Source organism: Cheilinus undulatus, linkage group 11 (genome assembly GCF_018320785.1).
Source record: "Cheilinus undulatus linkage group 11, ASM1832078v1, whole genome shotgun sequence".
NCBI lineage: Eukaryota > Metazoa > Chordata > Actinopteri > Labriformes > Labridae > Cheilinus > Cheilinus undulatus.
Window position 1 is genome coordinate 26,562,787 of NC_054875.1, and position 21,719 is coordinate 26,584,505.

The following is a 21,719-nucleotide window of genomic DNA, read 5'->3' on the forward strand; positions in this document are numbered from 1 at the left end:
GAAGGAGAGGTTGAATGCAAATGATATATTTGGGTGACAGCCTCAGTTCCCTCTAAATCTATAACCTTTAAAGACTTCGAGAACACTTGATATTTTTTAGAATGAAGATTAGACAACTTATAGTCTGACATTTGTTAATTTTAAAACAATTTAAGAACCTGTTTTACTTTTATGTGCCTAAATAGCTTTATATTCAGATCTAGTGTCTTGAATGTAAATGTGTCTGCTATAACAAAGTAACTAACAGTACAGGATTGATGAAGGGCCCACCCTCTTATTGAAGAAAAAAATCACTATACAATTATTGGGGGTTTAAAAATTACAGTTAGGGATTCACGATATGGACATTAAAATTAAAAATTAAAATTTCTGCTAATATCATAACTGATAAAAAGGCAGTAAATATTGGCTGTTTGTATAGATAAGTTTTTGGAGTTTTAGGCTGGACAAACTGATCTATGCCAGCTGAAAATGTGTTCAATGACTGAAGCTTTAAGTCTGAATAACATTTATGTATTGGTATTAATATCAGATAAAATGAATTAAATATCAGCACATGGGATATCTGCAAAAATCCAATGTTGAACATCACTAATTGCAGTGAAACTATAAAGACTGAAACTATAAAAATGTGCTTTATCTAGAGCAGATCATAGTAACACATATTGCTGAATGAAAAAGTTTCCAGCTTTGATTTATTACACATAAAAAGCACTCAACAGTCGTCCTCTGTCTTGAAGAAATGCTGGCTGGTAGCCAAAGCAGTGGTGGTGTAAATAGTCCTCAATTGGGATGTAATGAAGCAGCGAGGGTAAATGACTCCAGTGTTTCTATTGTAACAGAGTGTGTATTGGCTATTGGAGACTTGCAGAGGAATAGAGTGGGTATCATGTATCCACCTCCCCCTCCTCCCCTGAGCTCTGCCCCCCTCACAACATCCAGTGGTATTTAAACACTTTAAGTGTACCCCAGTGAATAGACGTGCCTGTCTGCTGTTCAATAACTGAATGAGGGGTGAGAAAAGGAGAAACAGACATAAAGGAGGGGGAGATGGAGATAATTAACAGTCATTTCATTAAAGACAGAAAGAGGATGGTGTGAGCGGTGGAGAAAGAAACAGAGATGGAAAACTCACCAACAGAGAGAAAGAGATCATTAACACACTTTTAAAGTGCAGAGGGAACAAAGACGGGATTCTTCCGTGTTCTCTGATTGGCAAATTGGCGAGCTTAACTGCAGGTGTGTGTAGCTGCTGCCATCGCTGTTGCCTGGTGTTACTAATACAAAGAAAACAGTTTCTATGTGAACGCACAGGTTACACACAAACATTCCCATAATTAAACACACATACAATCCTCCTTAAGACAGTTTAGCCTTTGCTTCATTTATGTCAGCTCCCATCCCAGTTTCTGGAAAGGCTTCTTGGACAGCTTTCTGCGTCTGTCTGGCCAGCTTTTACTTTGACCGCTGACTCATGTCCAGACATGCCCTCTGTCTCCCTCACTGTTTATTCTCCTCCCCTCATCAAGAAGACTTTTTTTAATGTTTACGCTCCTTTTAACTGTGTATGTGTTTCAATTCCCATGCTTGTGAGTTGGTGCACAATAAGGCCGGTGTAATTATTAGGTGGTGATGTAACTGTGTAATGACAGTACACAGGCAGGGTCATCCATATGACCCTGGGAACCTGTCACTCCCCTGCTGATGAAAGAGACAAGCAACCTGGGAAAGCTCATCCCCCTTATCAAACCAGGAACACACAGGCACTAACACATCACTTTTAACACATGCAAAAATACAGACTTTATATAAACAAACATAAAATACCCCACTCACACATATTTATCAGACTGACATACACGTTTCTCTGAATTAAAGAACACTTAACCTTTTCTTTTCACTTAAAAACTTTCTGTTGCTGTCATCACTCACCTCCTATCAAAACTGCCATACACAGTCTGATATAGGAGTTAAATGACAGTTCATATAAATAATGTATGATGAGTTGCAAACAGGTATTTCAATCTTGAAGTACTGACTTAGATTCATGACTTTTGCTAAAGGAATCTGTCAAAACAAACACAAAACATTCTTTGACAGGTTTCTGGCAAACAGCCTCCTCCCCCAGAGTCAAACCTTGCTTTGTACACCAGCCTGCATGCTCAGTCTAGTCACCCAACACAGAAAAAACCATGACCTCACAGTGGCAAACTCAGGTTTAATCATCAAAGTGTGGGCTCCACTTGAAAAAGGTGCTCTTGTGGCCAATTAAGGGACCCTCCAAGCCTGGACCACCAAAACTATCTAATTAGGCTGCACTTTTAAGAGGATGCTATTCTCAGGGTCTTATCGATAGAGGACAAAAAAAGAGGAACTGCTCAGAAATTTGAGTAGAAGAAGAGGAACTACAAAAATAAAACCAACCAACAGACTAAAAAGCTCATATGGTAACTTAACAGGTTTCAGACAAGCTTATGTCTGCTGGGAAAATAATGAGGGTATGTTCACTGTTGGGGACTCTGGTGCATAAAGAAACGAATGAGATTAAGAGATGGTGCAGTGAGGAGAGCAGGAAGGGAGAACAATAGTTGGGGGGCACAAGAAAAGTGTGTGACTAATGTAGAAACAGCTTTAAAGAATAAGACGGTGGGAGTCAATGGGAGGGGAGGAAGGTTAATTCTCATGCGCATTACGACCCCCCTGTCACACCCCACTGTTAACCTTCCATAGCCTAGCTCTAGTGTATCTCGTGTGTATTTGTGAGTGTGTGTTGTATAGATTTGAGTTTGCTTCATATCCCGGCTCCCCAAAGGCTTGTCCTTAACCATGCAGTTTCATTTACCCCCTATAGAGGAGCTAAGCATGTACTTTAAAGGCTTTATAGATGTAGAGGGAGGGTAAGGTTAGCTGGAGAGTGTGTGTGAGTGTGTAGGTGGGGGCGGGCCTGCCTTTTACTATGGGAACCAGCGTTCAGGAATGCACCTGATAACTTCAATACACTCCTTTTATTACCAGAGAAGTGCTCTTGACACTGAAAACATTTATTTACACAAGAAAATGATGGAGAACTAAATGCATGGCAAATACACTCAAAACAATGCTTGTTCATCCTAATGGTAAAGAAAAAAAAAGAAATACCACTCAACACAATAGATGGGTACAGTTTTTAAGCATAAAAAAAGCCTATATTCTAATCCTTTGAAGTTAAAATATTAACAATTTTATCAATGTTGCATCAATAAAGTTCTGTGATAGTAAGTGCATTGTTTTTTTCATTCAGCCTAGTTTTTTTGATAGATTATATTATGTCACTGCTTTCTTTTAAAACCAGGGTTTAATTTCACTCATCTTCATGGAAAATTAACATTTGAATAACAATAAGCCTCTTCTTGAATCTTCAAATGCTCTTTTATATGTCTCATATTTTGATTTAAAACCAAATACCTTTAAATCAAATAGTCAACCACAGTGGCATGGCAAGAAAATGCTCTCTTTGTGCAATTACATCCGGATGTTTATTTATTCTACTGAATATATAAGAAAAATACTGGCCTGCTACTGAGACGGTCTAAAAGTTGATGAGATTTACAATCTGACCAGTATTAGGAGCCAACCATCCACCAAACCGATCACTTTGCTTTCCCTTAATCCCTAGTAGTCAAAAATCTTAACCCAAGGTCAACTTACTTTGGATTTATCAGTTTGGCATTGCCATGGCATCTTCCTAGGATTTGTATTAAAGGCTGCAAAAAACACAAGTGCTTTTAAGGGCAGTAAAACCCCAGAGGAGCTCAAGTTTAAAAACAACATTGATAGAAAACATTTCTTCACAGAACTGCAACTTAGAAGTTTCGTCAGTCATATTAATGCCCTTACAGACCTGCACATTCGACTATAGAAAAAAATAATAAAGGACTGTTCTCTATATGTCAGCCCTGCGATTGACCAGTCCAGGGTGTACTTGCCTATCGCTCAGTGAAAGCTGGGATAGGCTCCAGCCCCCCTGTGACCCCCAACGGAAGCAGTGTAGTAAATAGATGGAAAATAGATGTTTGAAAAAGGCATCATATCTGAATTTAACAACTTACTGACATCTAATTCAGCAGAGAATTCAGATCATCAGCTGAGCTACATTAAAAAATATTCCAGATATCTGCATAAATGGTAAGTAGAGGAACAACATTTCACTGTATTTGACAATGTTGAAAAATTAAAAATGTTTTAGGAGGTGGTGAGATTTATAATGAGAAAATAATTTTAATAACAATCATTCTTGACCCTACGTTTTTCTGTTGCGCTTATATTTGGAGGGGTGTAAATATAGCAAAAATTAAGTAGCTTTTATTCAAGTAGCTTTAAGTAGCTTTAGCTTTTAGTTTATCTTTGCGGCCGTATATATCACTTTGTTGTGGAAAAACTTCCCTAGACTGAGCATAATTTAGTTGATAAAGCAGATGTCGGCATTCCCTCATTAAAAAAAACATATCCTACACACTGCAGGTGCCAAAACCTCTCCATTTTTTATGATTTTATTTTTTTCATACAACAGTGCTACTGGACACCCTTTAGGACACCCTTTACATCTGTTGGTGGGTTTTTACATATTTTTAAACCAATAAAACATGTCAATAAGGTGCTGACTATGACCATTTAGTGTTGGATTATTTAAAAAATACTGTGTTTTTTCATTCCCTGAAAAGTGGTAACTCTGGAGTTACAAAGTTTTGGCCAGATGCCAATGATATTTAAGGCTAAACAGCGAAAGTTGGAGCATATATGGAGACCTTTCTTCAACTATGTCAAGAGTCTACACTGCACAGATGATCAAGAAAGTGACTAAGTAATGAGGACAATGCAGTTTCTGAATTTGCAGAAAAACGTATCTCAAGTTTTACTCACAAGCACAACGTTTACATACAGCAGGTATCACAAATGTATACTCTATGTTTTATAGATCACCTATTTGTATAATTAGACATTGACTTACCCATGTGTAATTAGAGTTATTTGTTGTGTGCTTTGTTGGGTCTTGATAATAAAGAAGCAAGTGTAAAAGCTGTAACTTACGGCGCTGAAAGTCAAATAAAAAATGATCACAGGACCGGTACCTTAACAAAACAACTCTTACTATATTCAACTTAATTGCTTTCTTCATAATCTTTGCATTTATTTGCATAAGTCTTCACAGTCAAGGATCAAATTCAATCTGCAGCCGTCCTCCATAGACTTAAAGCAAAGCTTGTTGACTTAATGATGTCAGTCTATGTGGTCTAAATCTATACTTGTTAGTTTAGCATCATATTCACCATCAGTTGTTGTTTTCAGGTCATTTCCACCCTTTTATCTCCTTCATAGGTCAGGTGTGATTATATCATGAGTAAAGTAAATAAAGTGAAGACAGTAAACACCTCCAGGAAGAGCTGGATCCATCCCTCTCCTAAAAGGAAACGAAGTGAAATTGGTCATCTGGCAGAAGTCGTGACATTTTGACCTCTGTAAGTTTAGAAGCCGAGACCACTCACACACGCACACACCATTCATTTCCCTTGCACGATCATATTGTTGACATGGTAACGCAGCCCTCTGAACTACGTGGGGGTCCTTCACATGCACACGCTCACACATACTCATGCACACATTAGCCACTACAACCTGATCCACGCCCCCTTGTCCTTGCAGTCTGCTGACCACATCCCTGAGTTCTCTTTGCTCCAACCCTGCCATAAGAGGAAGCCAGGGATTAGCGGGGATTATGCCATAGTGTCTCCATAGAGATTTACAAGGCCTCAAAGGGGGGGTTTGGGCAGGGGTGTCTAGGAAACAGTAGCTGTGGCAGTGATTGGTGTTTCATTGGGTAAAACTGAATGATTGAGCCTTTAGGAGAAAGAGTGAAGTCAAATTGAAACTGGAGCTGCTTACTGTCAAGGGAAAAGAAGCTGAGGAAGTTGAGAAATGATTTACTTTTTCTGACTTTCACAAACTTTTCTTTCAGTCCCAAGCAGGATGTGGGAAAATGTGTCCAAGGGATGTAACTGAAGTTCCCAGGCTTCGATCCAGAACATGTGTTTGTTGCTCAACATCAGCACGTTTCACAAAAATGAAATGGCCCCTAGTCAAGTCAAACATATTCCTGATATTAGTCAAATACATGTACAGATATCTGTCTGTCTGTGAGTGAGGACAGAGAGTCACAGACAGGCAAAGAGCGTGACGAAAACAAGTACAGCAAATATTTTCTTTAGCAGCAGTGAAAGTCACAGTGGTCCAACAGACATTTACGAGAAAGTTTCAGTCACTTTTCCCTGTTTGTTTGGACTTTAGGTAAACAAAGCAGCGTAATGACAGTGAATTAAGAAGGTTAATCATGAAACCATGTGGCTTAATCAGCTTTAGCAAACAGAGGATAATAAAACAGGTACACGAGGACAGAGTTCTCATTGAAGAAGGAGGTGACAGGGGGGTTCCTAGGACTACAAATCCCCCAGCAACCCCATATGTTCCTCTCTGGTAAATCTTTTAATGTGTTTGTGTATCCATATGTGTGTGCCTCTTTATGTGAAATGATTGCATGGTGTGTGCCTGTGCTACTTTAGCAGACAAACAGATTTATGTCACTGTTGTGTGTCAGCAGCATCCTGCTGTTACAGCTGACATCATCCCTAGAAAAAAACAATACATTTCAATATTAGTTCAGCTAAAAGATTCAACCTTAAAGTGATTCTCCTGAGGTTTAAGTATGGCTTTTATGCTTTGTGAAATCAAAATTAGATAGAAAATCCTCTTCACATGAATGTAGAGTGCTGTAATTTCTACAGTTCTACCAGTGTGACACTGGTAAAGGATTAATAAAGATATATTGTGTTCGTGTCCTCTCCCTGGGTGTTCCCTCTGGTGATTTACCCGCACGTGCAGGAACAAAGGAAGAGTGCACTTCTCCATTCACTCAAACCCCCTCATAATGACAGGAAAAGTAATTGATTACACGCCGCACTGAGCAGAAAGAGCCAAAGAAATGGCACACAGAGCCACAGAGGCACAAAGAAGTCCGGAAAAGAGCAGGTAGTGGATGACAAGAACAACACACGCCCCATCTAACCTGTCTGAACCCCACCTCAATCTGTCTCTCATCAACTTTTCAAGTGCATCCCACCGTCTCTGAAACACAGTACCATACAGACAGGAAGGGGGAGATGTGAAGGGAAAAGGAGACATATTTTAAAGTCAAATTTACTTCTACATTTTATGGGGATCAAGGAAGAACTAGAGCTTCTTTTGGCTACTCATAATCAACTCCTTTTTTTCGTCTGTTATAATCAAACAAGCAGGATTGCCCAATCCCTGACAGACATGAAGACATAACTGAAAACAGGTCTTACATTTTAAACACAGGATTGTTGTCTATTGTAAATAAAAGTCTGCAACTGGTACCTCACTCAAACAAGATTACTTTGACATCAGCTGACACAGAACTGACATTAACATGATTCATTGCAGATTCAAGGATATGCCAGTTAATTTCATATAAGATATGCAAACTGTTAGTATACAATTCGCTAATGTCTTAATTATGAAAGAAGAGGACCGGGATGGATTGGGTTGGGGGGGGTGTTCTATTTTTCTTTTTGTACTTTTGTAATGCGCCTCTCTTTTTCTGAAAATAAAAAAGTTGAAACAAAATAAAGATATGCAAACTGAGAATCAATTGCAGCTTAGAAAAGGACAAAAACAATAAAAAAGTTGCAGAAACAACGATTACAATCATTTTAATAGCATAATCGTTACTTGTCAAAACACAGTAAAAAGAGCCTACTTTTAAAGTTAGAAAGAATTATAAAAATAGTAGATTTAATTATGTGATTTTAGGTAAAAATTCTAGATAGATGATTTCCTTGTAAAGTAGATGGATTGGTCAGATTCCATATCTGTCAACAGAAAGCTCCATTTTGCAAATGTGTGTGCGCTCGGTCTTAAAATTGAAGGATCAGTCTTAGGCCTTTCAGACTGGCAAGGCTCCATGATGATTCCAGTCCCAAACCTAACTTTAAACTGGTTGGCATGTTAGAACCAAAAAAACTGAACTGGTTTGGAACCTGAAAAGTTGACTCTCACCAAAAAATAGTTTGTTCTTCCTCACAAACCGTGACATCATCAGTGGGCGTGTCTAATTGTAGGTTGTGAAGACGAGCGGAAAATGAAGGAAAAGTGGTCTGCTGAGGAGACAAATGTTTGGTTGCGATCTGGGCATCGACAGAAGTCCAGGTGAAGCTGGAGAGTAGTATGCCAAACTGCCAAGCTTGCAGATAACCAGTGTGATCCACCATTTTCTGGTATTGTGTTTACTTCTGTCTGAGTAACATGGAGTAACGTCCTCCCACTTTGGTTCTGTTTAAACTGGTGTGAACGCAGGTTGGTTCATCGCGTCTGTCTGAAAGCACTATCAGTGTTGTTTGAGGAGAAGAAGGTCGTAGCTACGGGTGTGGTTTAGTCGCTCTGCAAATGGTCATCAATGCCAGCTGGGGAAGGGACTAGCTTAAATGTAGCAATAGTGGAATTTTCTTATTAGAGCTGGGTAGCATCTTTCATTAAAGAAGAAGAGAGAATGGCAGTAAAAATGGCTGCCGATGGTAAAGGGACTACCTTTGATGTAGCTAAAGTGGCAGTTTTATAAGAAATGGATGACATTTCCTTGTTAAAAGAAGAGCAATGAACCACACTGAAAGTTTTTCTTGGCACAAAAGATGTTTTTGCTCTTCTCACAACCATCATCAGTATGAGTTTGATTCACAAACTGCGACCATTGATAGTGAACAACAAGAGCTGCCTGTTGAGCTCATGTCAGTGTTGGTATGCTTTGTTGCTTTGATTGGCCTGTAGTGAAGGTGACTGAAAGAATGTTCATCCAATCACCCTTCCAAGAATTTTTTTAACAGATGTGAAATATATCCCATTCAATGGATATATGAACAATCTATCTGGCATGTCAGGTTAGATAAATGCTGCAGCTGCAAAACTAATAATGCTAATAATTACTTTAATGATGTAGCTACACCGGGGAAAGAAATCGTAACTTGCTAAGATATTTCTATATGTGTGTTTCTCACCTATCTCACAGTCAAAAAGAGCAAATACATTAACTTTTCTTAATTTCTCTCCAGTTTAAGTGTCAATTTTGATCTCAGCTCATGTTGGGACAGGGTTTAGAGTCAGAGAAGACTGCTTTTCTGTTTTTCTTTCTTTTGAGGAAGGGGTCTGTAACTGGACCCACAGTATGACTCATCAGGCTCTTAGCAAGAGGGAAGCCCAGGGTGTGTCCACTGGGGATCACATCAGCAGAGAAGGAATGAGAGAGAGAGAGAGAGAGAGAGAGAGAGAGAGAGAAAGTGACTGAGTGAGCGGATCTTTCACCTGTAACATAAATCAGATCCAGATGTGGGGAAAGGAATTCATTAATCAGATGTGACAGGCTCTGGATGTATGTCTCTGAGTGATTCTGCATGTATGTGTGTGGTTCATGTGTTTGGCCAGTAGGTGGGGTCAGAGTACAGCTGGATTGAGTCTGATCTGAAAGACTTACACTTCCCTCTCCTTACCCAAACATACATGCATGCACACACAAGTGTGTTCTTCAGCCACTACCCTGTCCCATTAGAGATAAGGTTTAAAGATGGTGACAAGGTCTGGGAGATGGAGTTAATTAGAAGAGCTTATCCATGACTGTGGTCAGATAGCTATCAGTTAAGTGGAGATAATGACCTCCCAGGTTTAAATAACACCAAACACAGAGGAAGGCTAACTACTGATGTCATTCAAGATTTTTTTTAAACAATTATTTTGAATACATAACAGATGACTTCTCTAAAATGTTCCTCCTTCTGTTTCATTTCCCTGTTCTGTGCTGGATTAACACTCAGACGAGCTTCGCTTCTGCTTTTCTAGAGAGCAGACAGCTCAGAATCAAAACACTTAAAGTGGCAGACTCCAAAAAGCTTCAGTGTGTCTGAGTGCGTGTTTGCCCTGCTTCAAACAAATGCTTTCATAATTCAGGCATTTAGTGCACTGAACCAGCTTGATTAGCAGCGTTACCATGACGACTATGCGTTTACTAAGGGGAGGTTGCTAAGGATGGGAGCTCTTCCATCCAGGAACAAAAGCGTGTGCGCCCAGCAGGGCAGAAAACAAGCTGCACGCTTTTCAAATCATCCACACGTGTGTGCGTGCAAGTCTGCTCCATTACAGCCACTTCAGCGACAACAATGACAATCAATACAGACTATTAAGCCCAGATGAGGCTCAGTCAAGATTTCAACATCATGCTTCATGTGAGTTAGCTATATTAGCACAAATAGGCCCAGATGGAGCTCTGCCTTCTGAGAAAAATATCTTTACTCACAGCAGGTTTCTTTAAATGGTCCTGGTTTCATCCTGATCTATTCACACACTGAGCAGCTACAAAGCATTCACACATGTGATTTTTGCTAACAGACAGGGGTGGTTGCTCTTTTGTTGTGTAAATGGGGCAATAATTCTGTTAATATACATACAATATAGCCTCTGAACTGTGTCATTTGAAAAGAATATGGTTTTTTAGAGGGCTTTTATTCTACCCATGAGGATTACCATATTGCATTAAATAAACTTAATCTAGACAGATAAATATGATTAAATATTGACTAAAACTAGTGTGCATTTTAATCTATAGACTAAGACTTAAACTTAATTTAAAGTAACTGCCATAGTTACCACTCTTTCCACTCTGCTCCGCTGACACATGTAGCAGGCTGTGAAATATTTTGAGGTTCAGGGTTGGTCAGTAGTGGATTAAGCCCATGGCAGGCCAAATCAGGTTTTCTACAAGTGGCACAGGAGTCACTGCATATTGGTGTAGGATTCAAAATTTGATGTTTACAATAAAACTGGAGGGACAATTCTCCTTTTTCTGGGGGTTGGAGGGTCTGGACCCCCATGTTCCGCCAATGATTTGTAATGTATTATCTCCATGGGACTTCTTGAAGGTATATCATAATTACAGAGACTTTAAAATGTCTGCAGAGGTTCAGATTTTATATCTGTAGGAATAATGCAGGCACCTCAAACTTCTGAAACCAAAAATTTCCAGTGTTAAGATACACAACTTCTACTGCGACACACCTCATTAGAGCTAACATCCACACACACTCAGGAGTGACCTCCTCAAGTCCTCCTCCCCGATGTTTCCCGGTGAGAATGACACATGTGAGCAAGAGTGAGGCTGAGGGGGGAAATGGGAGGGGTCTGGATCCAGATGTAAAGAAAGCAGCGGCACAGGAAACATATAACTGACTGTGGGAGCTGTGACTAAGTGTGTTCGTGAGCATACAGAGTCTGTGTATCAGGCAGGTCAACGTACTGTCATAGTAAACCTATCTCTGTATACGACTGTGACTCATGCCCAAGCAATTAAACTAAGGTGAGTCACAGTGCGACGCCTGATGAGTCAAATCCAGCTCACACATACATGTTTACATGTAGACCCTAACATTTAAAGACATAGTTTCCTCCCAATTAAACAGAAGAGAGACGAGGACCGCATAACCCAAACAAAGAACATGTGTACGTCTGTGTGATGCATAGTTAATAAGGGTGGAGATCCTATGTATTATATATGTGGGGAGAAGCGATGGCTGTATTGTGTGACCTATGTATGACTGGCGCATTGCATGTATGTATAATGGATGAGTATGGGTAATAAATTATGAGAAGGGGAGGGGGTTGATTTTGTGAGGAGGTACTTCAAAATGAGCCTGTAGAGCAGAAAGAGAAATAACAGCGCTGTATTGCCCTCTACTGGTGAGGACTGTCTAAGATGCAGCAGATATTTCACACAAACGGTTTCATAAACTCTGAAATAGTCGATAAATATTAGTCAGTCAAAGACAATATTACATTTATAAATCAGTGATGTAAGCTTGCCTGAATGCCCTTCACTGCCATTTCCTTTTCTGCTCCTGACTCGTGGAACAAGATACAGCAGCTAATTACCACTGATCACTAATTAATCAACTTTTATCTTTTGAGCTTTTTGGAAATGTAACTTTAAACCTTCAATCTGTCTGTGATTGGTTTAAGTAAGTGCAGCAATATATATTCATTCTTACCCCTTAAATCTTTAAAACTTTTTAAACTATTTAACTTCAACCTTTTTACTACCTTTTTAAATCACTGGGAGTAGCTGTTACCTGCTGAGCTTGCGTGGTTAGCGCCCATCTATGTTGCCAACTGCTAACAGACTGATACTGAACACCGGACCCAGTTTTATTTTATTAATCGCATTTTAGCACCCTATTTATTCAGACCTCATGTTCATACATTCCCAGTTTGATGATTTTAATGTCCTTTAATCAGTCTCTGCTCTGTTTTTATTGCTTTTAATTCTCTGAAGTTTTTCTGTGATTGACTCAACGCCTCTGTAAATGAGTATTTGCCCACTCAATGATATGTAGAGTACAAATAAAGGTTGTTTGATTGATTCACCAACCTTTCATTCATTGGAGGTTTCAAGGAACTTGAGCCTCATGGAACTGCTGATGTGGGATATTTCACAATTTTGAAAGAGTGTTGCTTGAAAACAATCAAAACCATATCAAACTCATTCTCAATAAAGCACTTAACACTTACCTTGTGCATTACTGAAGACTATTCATTATTTTGGTCTCTCACTTACATTGATATGTTACTTAGATGGGTCAAGATTTGATTGAAAAAGATAAATGAGCTGCATTTTTCTTTTTTTCTTTGTCTTATCTTTCTGCATTAGCCTGCCAGCCTTGCTGCTTTAATTTTGCCCTCTCACTAAGAGTAGTACAACATTGCACAACCACTAACTACATGCACACACAATAACACGACAGGAAACTTAACGGTTTGGCAATTGATTTCCTGATGACTGGGGGTGCATTTTTGTGGTTACCATAGAGATATCAAGCTGTGTCTGCAGAGGTGTTTTTGGTTTGGTTACTCCCTGTCAAAGCTGCAGTCTACAATGAGATAATCTGTTTTTCTTCGTTGCTTAGAGCTGGTCAGTGACACATGATGCTGTTTGTGCAACCAAGCTAAATTGTTGTGTCATAACTCCTCATACTGGGACAAAGGCTGCAAAGTTTTCTAAAACTAACCAAGGAAGTTCAGGGAGTACAACTGAAGTCATTCATGAATGCTTGTCTCTTAACTGAAATTCTTGTATTTGTGAAACTTGATTCATTAATCAGGTCAGAGATAATGCAATTTCCTTCTGGGTCAGAGTAACAGAGATTTAGGGAGCAGAAAAATAACTTAAACACTCCCTACAGCAACAAGTCTTAAGCCACAGATCCAGCTCACAAACAAAAACAACATTCACAAGGTAAAAATACACAGTCTTTGGGGGTCATCTTGTAATTTTCATCATTAAGCCCAAGACACCCAAACACATTCACATTTGCATTTGTTGCATGAGTGGGATTACTCATCTCTAATCTTTTTTGTATCAGACTACTAATGTTGTGTAGAAACCTCTTTCTCTGGAGTGATCAGTCAGGACTGTCACAGTCTGTACTACATGTACTTTTAGAAACAACACCTAAAGTGTGGCACATACAAAAAGATAATCATGTCAACTTTTTTCCTAATATCACTCTTTTGTCCAAAAATCAACAACAAGCAACCAAGTTGACTTCCTCACATGGAATGGGACATAACCAATCAGAAAGCAACATAACTGAAGAGAGAGGCACAACAGACACAGTAAATGTGATGCATAATGTGAATGCATGTCAGAAATAGAAGGCCAACTTGTTGAACGTGAGTGTCATCTTTGATCACATGCGATCTGGATTTTGAGCATGGAAACTGGTTGCTGGAGAGTGAATTTGTTAGTGTGTGGTGTGTTGGTCATCTTGTTGCACACAACACTGTGAGAACAAAACAGTTGTCAGCATTTGTCCTCGTGTGTAAGAAAACAGGATAAGATTTTAAAAAGTCTTTTGGTGTGTGCCAGCCTTAAAAATATTATCCACTTCAAAAAAGAACAAACCACAACTGCTACACAACAAACTAGACACAGATAAAGATATAAAAGTAACCTTGTTTGCCAATTGTATCCAAACATCAAATCTATTTTATCCAAGTATCTCTGCCAAGCTTAAAACCAAACTCAATCCAACTTTGACAGCTCTGACTAATCCTGCAATGGCTCAGCAGAGGAAGTTGCCAGTTTTCCAAAATATCAGTATTCGAGCTCTGCCAGGGGACTCTGCTGAGCCAACACTGCGAGGGGTCCTCCACATGGATGGCTGCTGGCAAAGCCTTTGGGTATGCAGCTGAATGTGACAGGATGATCTCTGCAAGGGGGCTACATGATAGTGACATCATCCTCCACCTCTGCCAGAGGGTTGTTTACCGACTACAGCAGCGCCAGCTGCACCAGGGGGGCCACAGCTGCCAGTCTCAAGGCTGACACTATGAAGAGCAAATCAAGGCTTTGTTGTGATGCTAAACCGCTAACCACAGGCCTGACTGCAGCTGTGGGTCGTAACATTTGGCAGGTGGTGGAATTCACCTCTCAAGAAATGTTACAATCATTAATGGGACAAAAATGTTCCAAAAGACTGACGGAGTGGTTATGTCCAAAAACATTTATCAAGACTTACCCATTCCCCAGATCATCGATATCATCGTCATCTTCATCATCCTCAACTGGGCTCTTCCCACAGAGTTTGCTGGTGCTGAGGTAATCCCCCTTCAGAAGGGCAGGGTCTGAGTCGTCCAGCACCTCGATGAGGTGGATACGGGAGGTGTGGCTGATGCGGAGGGGGATGTCTGACTGTGCATTGCCCATGGATGGAGCATCACCAGCCTGCAGGCGAGGGCTGGCCTGACCCTGGCGCCATGACAGTGGAGAGGAGCGATTGGATAGACTGGAAACTGAGAAGGCAGCAGCCTCATCGCTGTCGTAGCACATGGTCCCCTCGACACAGCTGTAGAAAGAAAAAGAGGAAAAATTTAAAGTGAAAACTAAGGCTCTCATTGATTAGAAACTACCAAACATCAAAATAACAGTAAATGTGGTACAGAGACTCTTTCAGAGAAGAATTGTAAATATACTGGCAACCTCAGTGCAGGGTGCCTTCCTATATGTTTTATTCCTATCAGTGAAGATGTCCCTTTATTCCTTTGTGTTCTGCTTAAATATATGTATAGCCCTGATAGTCATACTCATATGAATCCATATAAAAATAAGCATCCCTTAATTCACATAATATCATGCATTTCCTCTGCCAAAGTAGGGCAGCACGTCAGTGCTTAGTGTCTGGGATGAGAATGATGAGTATTAGCATATTAAAAGTTACTAATTTTCAAAGTGCGTAACATGCCTGCTAGGTTAACACTAATCTTGCCAACAGGATACAGAATTGTTCCTACAAAAACCATGAATGGAGTTGTTTTCAAATGAAATGCACAACAGCTAACAAAAAACAGGAAGTGAAGAGAGGATGAGAGGGAATGCTACACACCTTAAGGTGTTGTGCTTGTTATACTTGTTATCAGGGGAAATGTGAGCAAACACAACTTCTTGCAAGCACAAAAATCCTTGCAAATCTGACACTCTAAAATGCTCCTCATGAAAGAAGCATTATGTCTTCTTTTGCACAGGAAACTTCACTCTTACAAGCTGCAGGCATCAGAGCAGATTATGTCTTCGGGGACAGCAGGGAATGATTCAAGGTTGTTACAGTGCACCGTAAAGTATGAATGGCAAAGAAAATGTATTCCAGCAGGTAACCATCTGCTGATTTGCTCTTCATGTAGCGAACTCCCACTGAGGGACTGAGAGAGGATGCATGGCAGGAGATTGGCTCTCAAGGACAAAACCTGAAGACGTACTGTACGTAATCAATGATGGACAGGAAGCAGAGGAGAGAAGAGGGCACGCAAATTCTCTGATGCAGTCAATCACAGCATTGTTGCAGCATTTTTTGTGAATGTGGATGTATGTGAGTCTTAAGGATGCACACATCAGCAGGGTCAATTTTAAAGTGAGCTAATCCTGCTCCAGTTCTGTATTAACCAACACATGGGGAGAGAGGAACAGGCTTCGCATGGTTACAGGTCTGTCAGGAATACTGATATTGATCTGAAAGCCCACAGGCAGTTAACCACCACACCCTGAAACACTGTTAGCAATGTCAATAAGAAACTGTCCATCTCAACAACTGCTGCCTTTATCAACTATTTTTTGTCTTTTCTTGTCGTTCGTTCACGGTCCTGTATGTCTGGGCTAATGTTTGGGTGTCTGACCTGTGGCTGAGCTGCACTCCTCTGAGACTGGTCATGGTTTCCTCCAGGTTCTGTCGAAGGTCCAAGACGTTCTGCACCGTCCTCTTCCTCTGGGACTCTGGGTCTGTATGGATGCAGATTAACATTACACCATTCAATGTTAGGGATAAAAATGCCTTAAATTCTTGAGATTGTCAGAAAAATAGCCAAAATTTTACATGCTAAACACATGAAAAAACGCATGCATGTATGTGCTCCCAGAGCTTCCCTAACGATGCTCCTCCTGGACAAAACTAAGATCCAAACGACAGCATTATTCATTATATAAATTTGAGTGGTTTCAATTTTATCTTTAATTTGGTTTGTGAATTCTCAAGGAAATAGTGGTGGGTCTTGAGGCTAGACCACTAAGGAACCTCTGCTCCAGCATACAGCTAATAGGATCCCAACCAGTAAACAAATACTTAATGTGATAATCACTTCACTTATCATACAAACAAAGCTTGACCCACACATTTTCAACAGAGCAACGAAAGAATCCCACAAGTAAAAGACATGAAAGACCTAATAGTGACAGAGTATGAACATCTTGTTTTTCCAGATGTCACTGAAGCACACTAAATTAAATATGATGGTAGTCAGACATCCAAAACAACAGAGGAGACCTTTCAGACCACAGAGGTCTCACACTCCTTTACCAGTCTGCCTGGATGGGTCCCTCGTTCCCTCCTCTGACCACAATGCCCCACTGCCCGCTCAGTGCACTGTACCCCCCCGCCCACCTCGCTCCTTCTACAGAGGGATAAATCAAAAGCCTTTCTCATTTAAAGCCACTGGGGCATGCTGGCACTTGTCTCACCCTCTCCTAATATGATGTAATCTGCTCAAATGGGGCTCATAGATTTATGCCTGACCATTACTGTTACAAACACTCGTTTTTGTCTGTTTCCAGACAACTCCTCCAGGGGGAATGAATCAAACAGGGGCTTAAACACACTGTTATACAGGCACCCTGTTTTCATTATTTTAATCTACAGTTTTAATTTTAAAACATGCCAGACTGAAGGCCTGATATGGGGTCCAGCTTCCTCTTTTTTTGCCATGTTCACAAAAGATTCTGAGCTGCAAGGTCAAATGCATGTTGCTTAAAAACAAGGAAAATACATGCATATAAACACTCATTTAATTTATCAAACACAGTCAAAGCTAGAAAGTCTTCTAATACGAGCTCTTAAACATGATGACATGACCTTGACCCTTGCTAACCCACTGATGTGTATTTTAGTGTGGGGGTCATGGTGATAAAACAGTTATAGTGGTGAGATATTGGACATGGCTACCCATCTATAGGTCCAGTTCAATAGACCATTAGAAGTGACCAGCTGGCCCCCCTATGAGCACAGTTTGTGGTTTACCACAATGGTTAAGATAAACACATGAACAGACATTTTTTGAGCAGCCAAATAGTAACTTTCAGCAAAGCTGTTCAGTTACTGCAAAAATCAAAATCTTGATCCTTTTGATTGATACTGACAGCACAGTTATCAAATATGACTAATCACGGACTTAGAACACCTGCATTACTTGGTTTTATTGAATTTAAATACGCTTAATACTGCTTTCAGGATCTTTGGGAGTGGGATGCATGCAATCAGTTGGCAAAATTGTTAAAAGTTAGATCTCTCAATAGTTGGCACCAGAATTGCTGGTCAGTTAAAGCAACTATCAATATTTTTTATAATTTCAGGTCCAAAATTCTGGTCAAATGATCCATATTAACTATAATGCAAGTGCCCATTACTAGTAGCCATTGTGGTGCATGTTGATGGCCACTGCCATGCTAATAATAATGCTCCTGAACCCGATGTAAACAATGGTGAACTGAGAGCACCAACAGCATCCTGTAGAAACAGCGTGGTTAAGCACTATTTTGATCATTGAGTTGTACATGGCAGGAGAGAGCTACATTCTGCGAACCATCACACCGCATACCAACCGCAGAAGTGACCTGTCTTAAATAAATTATGCTCAATTTTCTCTGTTTTCCGGACTTCAGACTAGTCCTTTTAGAGCGTATGTAATGAGTTTAATGAGATGTGGAATAATAAGACTAAGAGTAAGACATGCATTTGCACAATCAATGGTGTTGCTGATTTGATAGACAGGTTACACCCAAGCATTTGGCATGGGAGTAGCCCCACCTTAACTCCATCACTTTGCCTATTTCTAGATTGATTGAAAGTTATTGCAATATGCAATTGCAATTACGATATAAAATATAAATGGTGCCTCAGATTTTCAGTTGACAGCCATTTATACCATGGACTCTATTAGGAAGTAATCTGTCAGGTCATTGCTTCTTCTTTTAGCATAAATGGTGTCATGAGTCTACTTACTTGGTTATCAAGGATAATGACAGTTTTGAACTGTGTATTTCTCAACTCAAAACATATAAACAATAAGTAGCATAAAGAAATGTAAAACCTGATGTTACAGTACTGCCTTCAAAACAACTTTCCTTTGTAAAAATAAAGATACTTCTACAAAGTGTAATAGGGGTATTATTGTACACTTAAAGGCCTTTCAGCAGGTATTTTTGTGGACCTTTCAAGTACTCAGTGTTAAAATAATTGAAGCCTTTTATGCAATTATGTAGTGCACAGCCTGACATCGTGATTGAGATTGGATTGATTTTGCAGCGCATTTTAAAGTCCATGGGAGCAACACGTACTGAAGAAATCTACCAACTGATATGATGGAAACACAACCCAAACACACATCAACCTTAACCCTCTAATGGATCAGTCCAGCTGGCTAGTGAGGAGGTGACGGGGGAGGTGCTTTGATTGTGTGAGGAGGGCAAATTATGAGCTGCCAAGGGTGTCAATCTTAACAACAGCTGCACACTGGAAAATGTGCCCACATACACACACAGAGTGGGTGTGCACACATGTTCACAAACACACTGAGAAACACTTAGTGCACACCAGACCTGATTTATGAAGCTGGATTGATTTCTCCTGAAGAGAACAGCCACACAGACAATTGATTAGGCAGCTCTGGGGACGAAAAGATCAGTGCAAAGATGATAGAATCATCCAACCAACTGCTGCTCACACATTCAAATTAAATAAATAAATTCTAAAAAGCACAAAAATAGAATCACCTTAGTCTTGTTGGAGGGTTATTATGAGAAGAAGAGACGCACAATTCATCATCTGCATCATTTTTTTGGCAACCTATTAAAACAAAGGTTTCCCGGGAACAAAGAAAATGTAAAACACATGCATAGAGGCTTTAATTGGGTGTTTTAATTACCCTAAAAGTGAGCTTTGTTTAACAATGGCGTCAAATTGATTAGATACGATCTGCATGATTGTGCATGTGCTTGTGTGTATGTGACTGAGAGAGTTTGTAAAAGACTTCCTCTCCTGCGTCTGCACCGGTCCTGGAGGTCCCAGCTGGCATGGGGGGGGGGGGGGGGGGTTATGGGTGCTGGTGATGGGGGAATTAGGGATGCAAATATCCCTGTCAGCCCTGGCAGCTCCCCAGGGAAGCAGATGAATTACACGGATCTACTTTAAATGGAGAGTATGACGTGTGTATGTGTTGGGGACACTGGGCTCCACCTGGCGTATCTCAATACACCCATGAACACACACTCCAGCTCTAAAGAGGCTGTGAAGCTACCCAGGAGCCTTTCATAATGACCCACTCAGACTCTTGAAATGAGAGTCAGCAAGTTGAAGTGAGAGTGTTTTTGTTAGTGCATGCATGTACTGCATATGCTGGACGTCTACAGCACCCCAATGTTTGTTTGACAAAACAAAGAGACTGAGAAAAGAATCAGAAAATTAGAGGTGAAGGATTTATTTTGGTGTTTTCTGCCTGTTACATCACAAAAAGTGTACAGACGTTAAACAAGACAACATGAATACACAGTGCAACAGCAATAAAAGAGACACTGCCCTTTTCTCTCTTGTTGTGTGTGTGGTCAGATTACAAGCCCATTAAACAGACACTGCTGGCCTTTGCATTAGCAGCAATGTTATAGAGCTTGTTTTTGCATCCTTGGAACAAAAAACATTGGCAGATGTTCACAGGATGCCCAAGCTTGATGTCCAAAGAGGACACGTCTACATTTAGAAAAGCTACTTAAGAGTACTTCCTATTAAAACTGTATTTCTTGTGGTGAAAAGTCCAACAAAACACATGTCAGGCTTCTCATGATTTCCACCTTAATCTTAAGGAGTGTCAAACAAATACTGTTTCATTTAAATCTCTTAATATAGATATATCTTTATAGCTGTAAATGTTGGTTTAAGGGACATTTTCAGCTAAGGATTAACAATCATAACTTCATATGTCTAGGGCTAGAGTGCCTATTCTAAGCAGTAAGGCATTTCATGCTGAATTGAAGCCCTGCGCCTGAGTTCATAATAACGAAGCAAATCACCCCGTGTGACAGTGTGACTCATTTATGTGTTTTTAATAGCCTTTGGTCAATAACAGATGTTTGTGGCACAGGAAAATAAGCTCTATGATGCATTAGCCTTGAAATACTTGTTAGTGGGAGATATCTATCATTGTTTTTTTTGATGAGATTTTCTGGTTTTAAGATATATAAAATATAACCAGCCCTTTTTCTCTAAAGAAGACAATTTAATAAGAATATGTGGGTGTCTGATGGCTGCTTGGCAAGTAACAGAGACTCTGGTCCATTTGGTTTTGCTCTCTTGGGTCAACGTCCTCTCCATTAGAAAGAAAAAAGTAAACTCCCCAAAGGCAAACTAATGGTTCTCTCTTTGCTGGTTGTTGCAGTTCTGTGTGTTTGTATGATGCCATTACATCCTTCTAGTGGTATTTGGTAAACCAGTATCCACATTGTTACTGGTAACATTTTTGCCACAGGATGGATTTTTGCAGCACTGTCTAAATACATGTGTTGTAGAGCCCACAACAGGCATAGCTGGTGCCACTGTCAGCATAGCAGAATGACAGGCAACAGCTCTGTCTGAGTCCAGTCATCAGTATGTTTTGCGCTTGCATATTTAAGAACACCACTATCAGGAAATGTAGTTCTTTTAATAGACACACCTCAGCAAGAAGCAGGAGAGAAATGAAACTTAAACTACAAGCTAATTACAAAGAAATAAACAAGAAAAAATTTGTAAAAAGATTTTTCTATGCTTTTATGCTCAGACGTGACTTGAGGATGCCATCACAGGCTTGTTTTAGGGACAGAATTGGGGTTGTAACACCTACATATGCATTCAGGTGCGTTACACTTTGATATAATGGCATTACAGTTAAGATCTAGATACTGTGATATAAATTTTAAGCTGTATCTCCAAGGCCTACATCCTGGAATAGTGTGTGCCTTTACTAGTGTGTGCTTCATTTCTGCAGAATATGAATGAATGTCTGAG

The 21,719-nt window shown here is 40.0% G+C and overlaps 1 protein-coding gene across 8 annotated transcripts in view; it reads right to left on the reverse strand.

Annotated features, from left to right (window-relative positions):
• LOC121518066 (neuron navigator 1-like) overlaps positions 1-21,719 on the reverse strand; it is a 121,510-nt gene that overhangs the window by 48,938 nt on the left and 50,853 nt on the right. For all 8 annotated transcript variants that reach the window (XM_041800256.1, XM_041800257.1, XM_041800258.1 and 5 more), the window contains 2 exons: positions 16,312-16,414; positions 14,664-14,990 (listed from right to left, as the gene is read on the reverse strand). In XM_041800256.1, the coding sequence (XP_041656190.1) occupies positions 14,664-14,990; positions 16,312-16,414 (430 nt within the window). The remainder of the gene's footprint in view (positions 1-14,663; positions 14,991-16,311; positions 16,415-21,719) is intronic.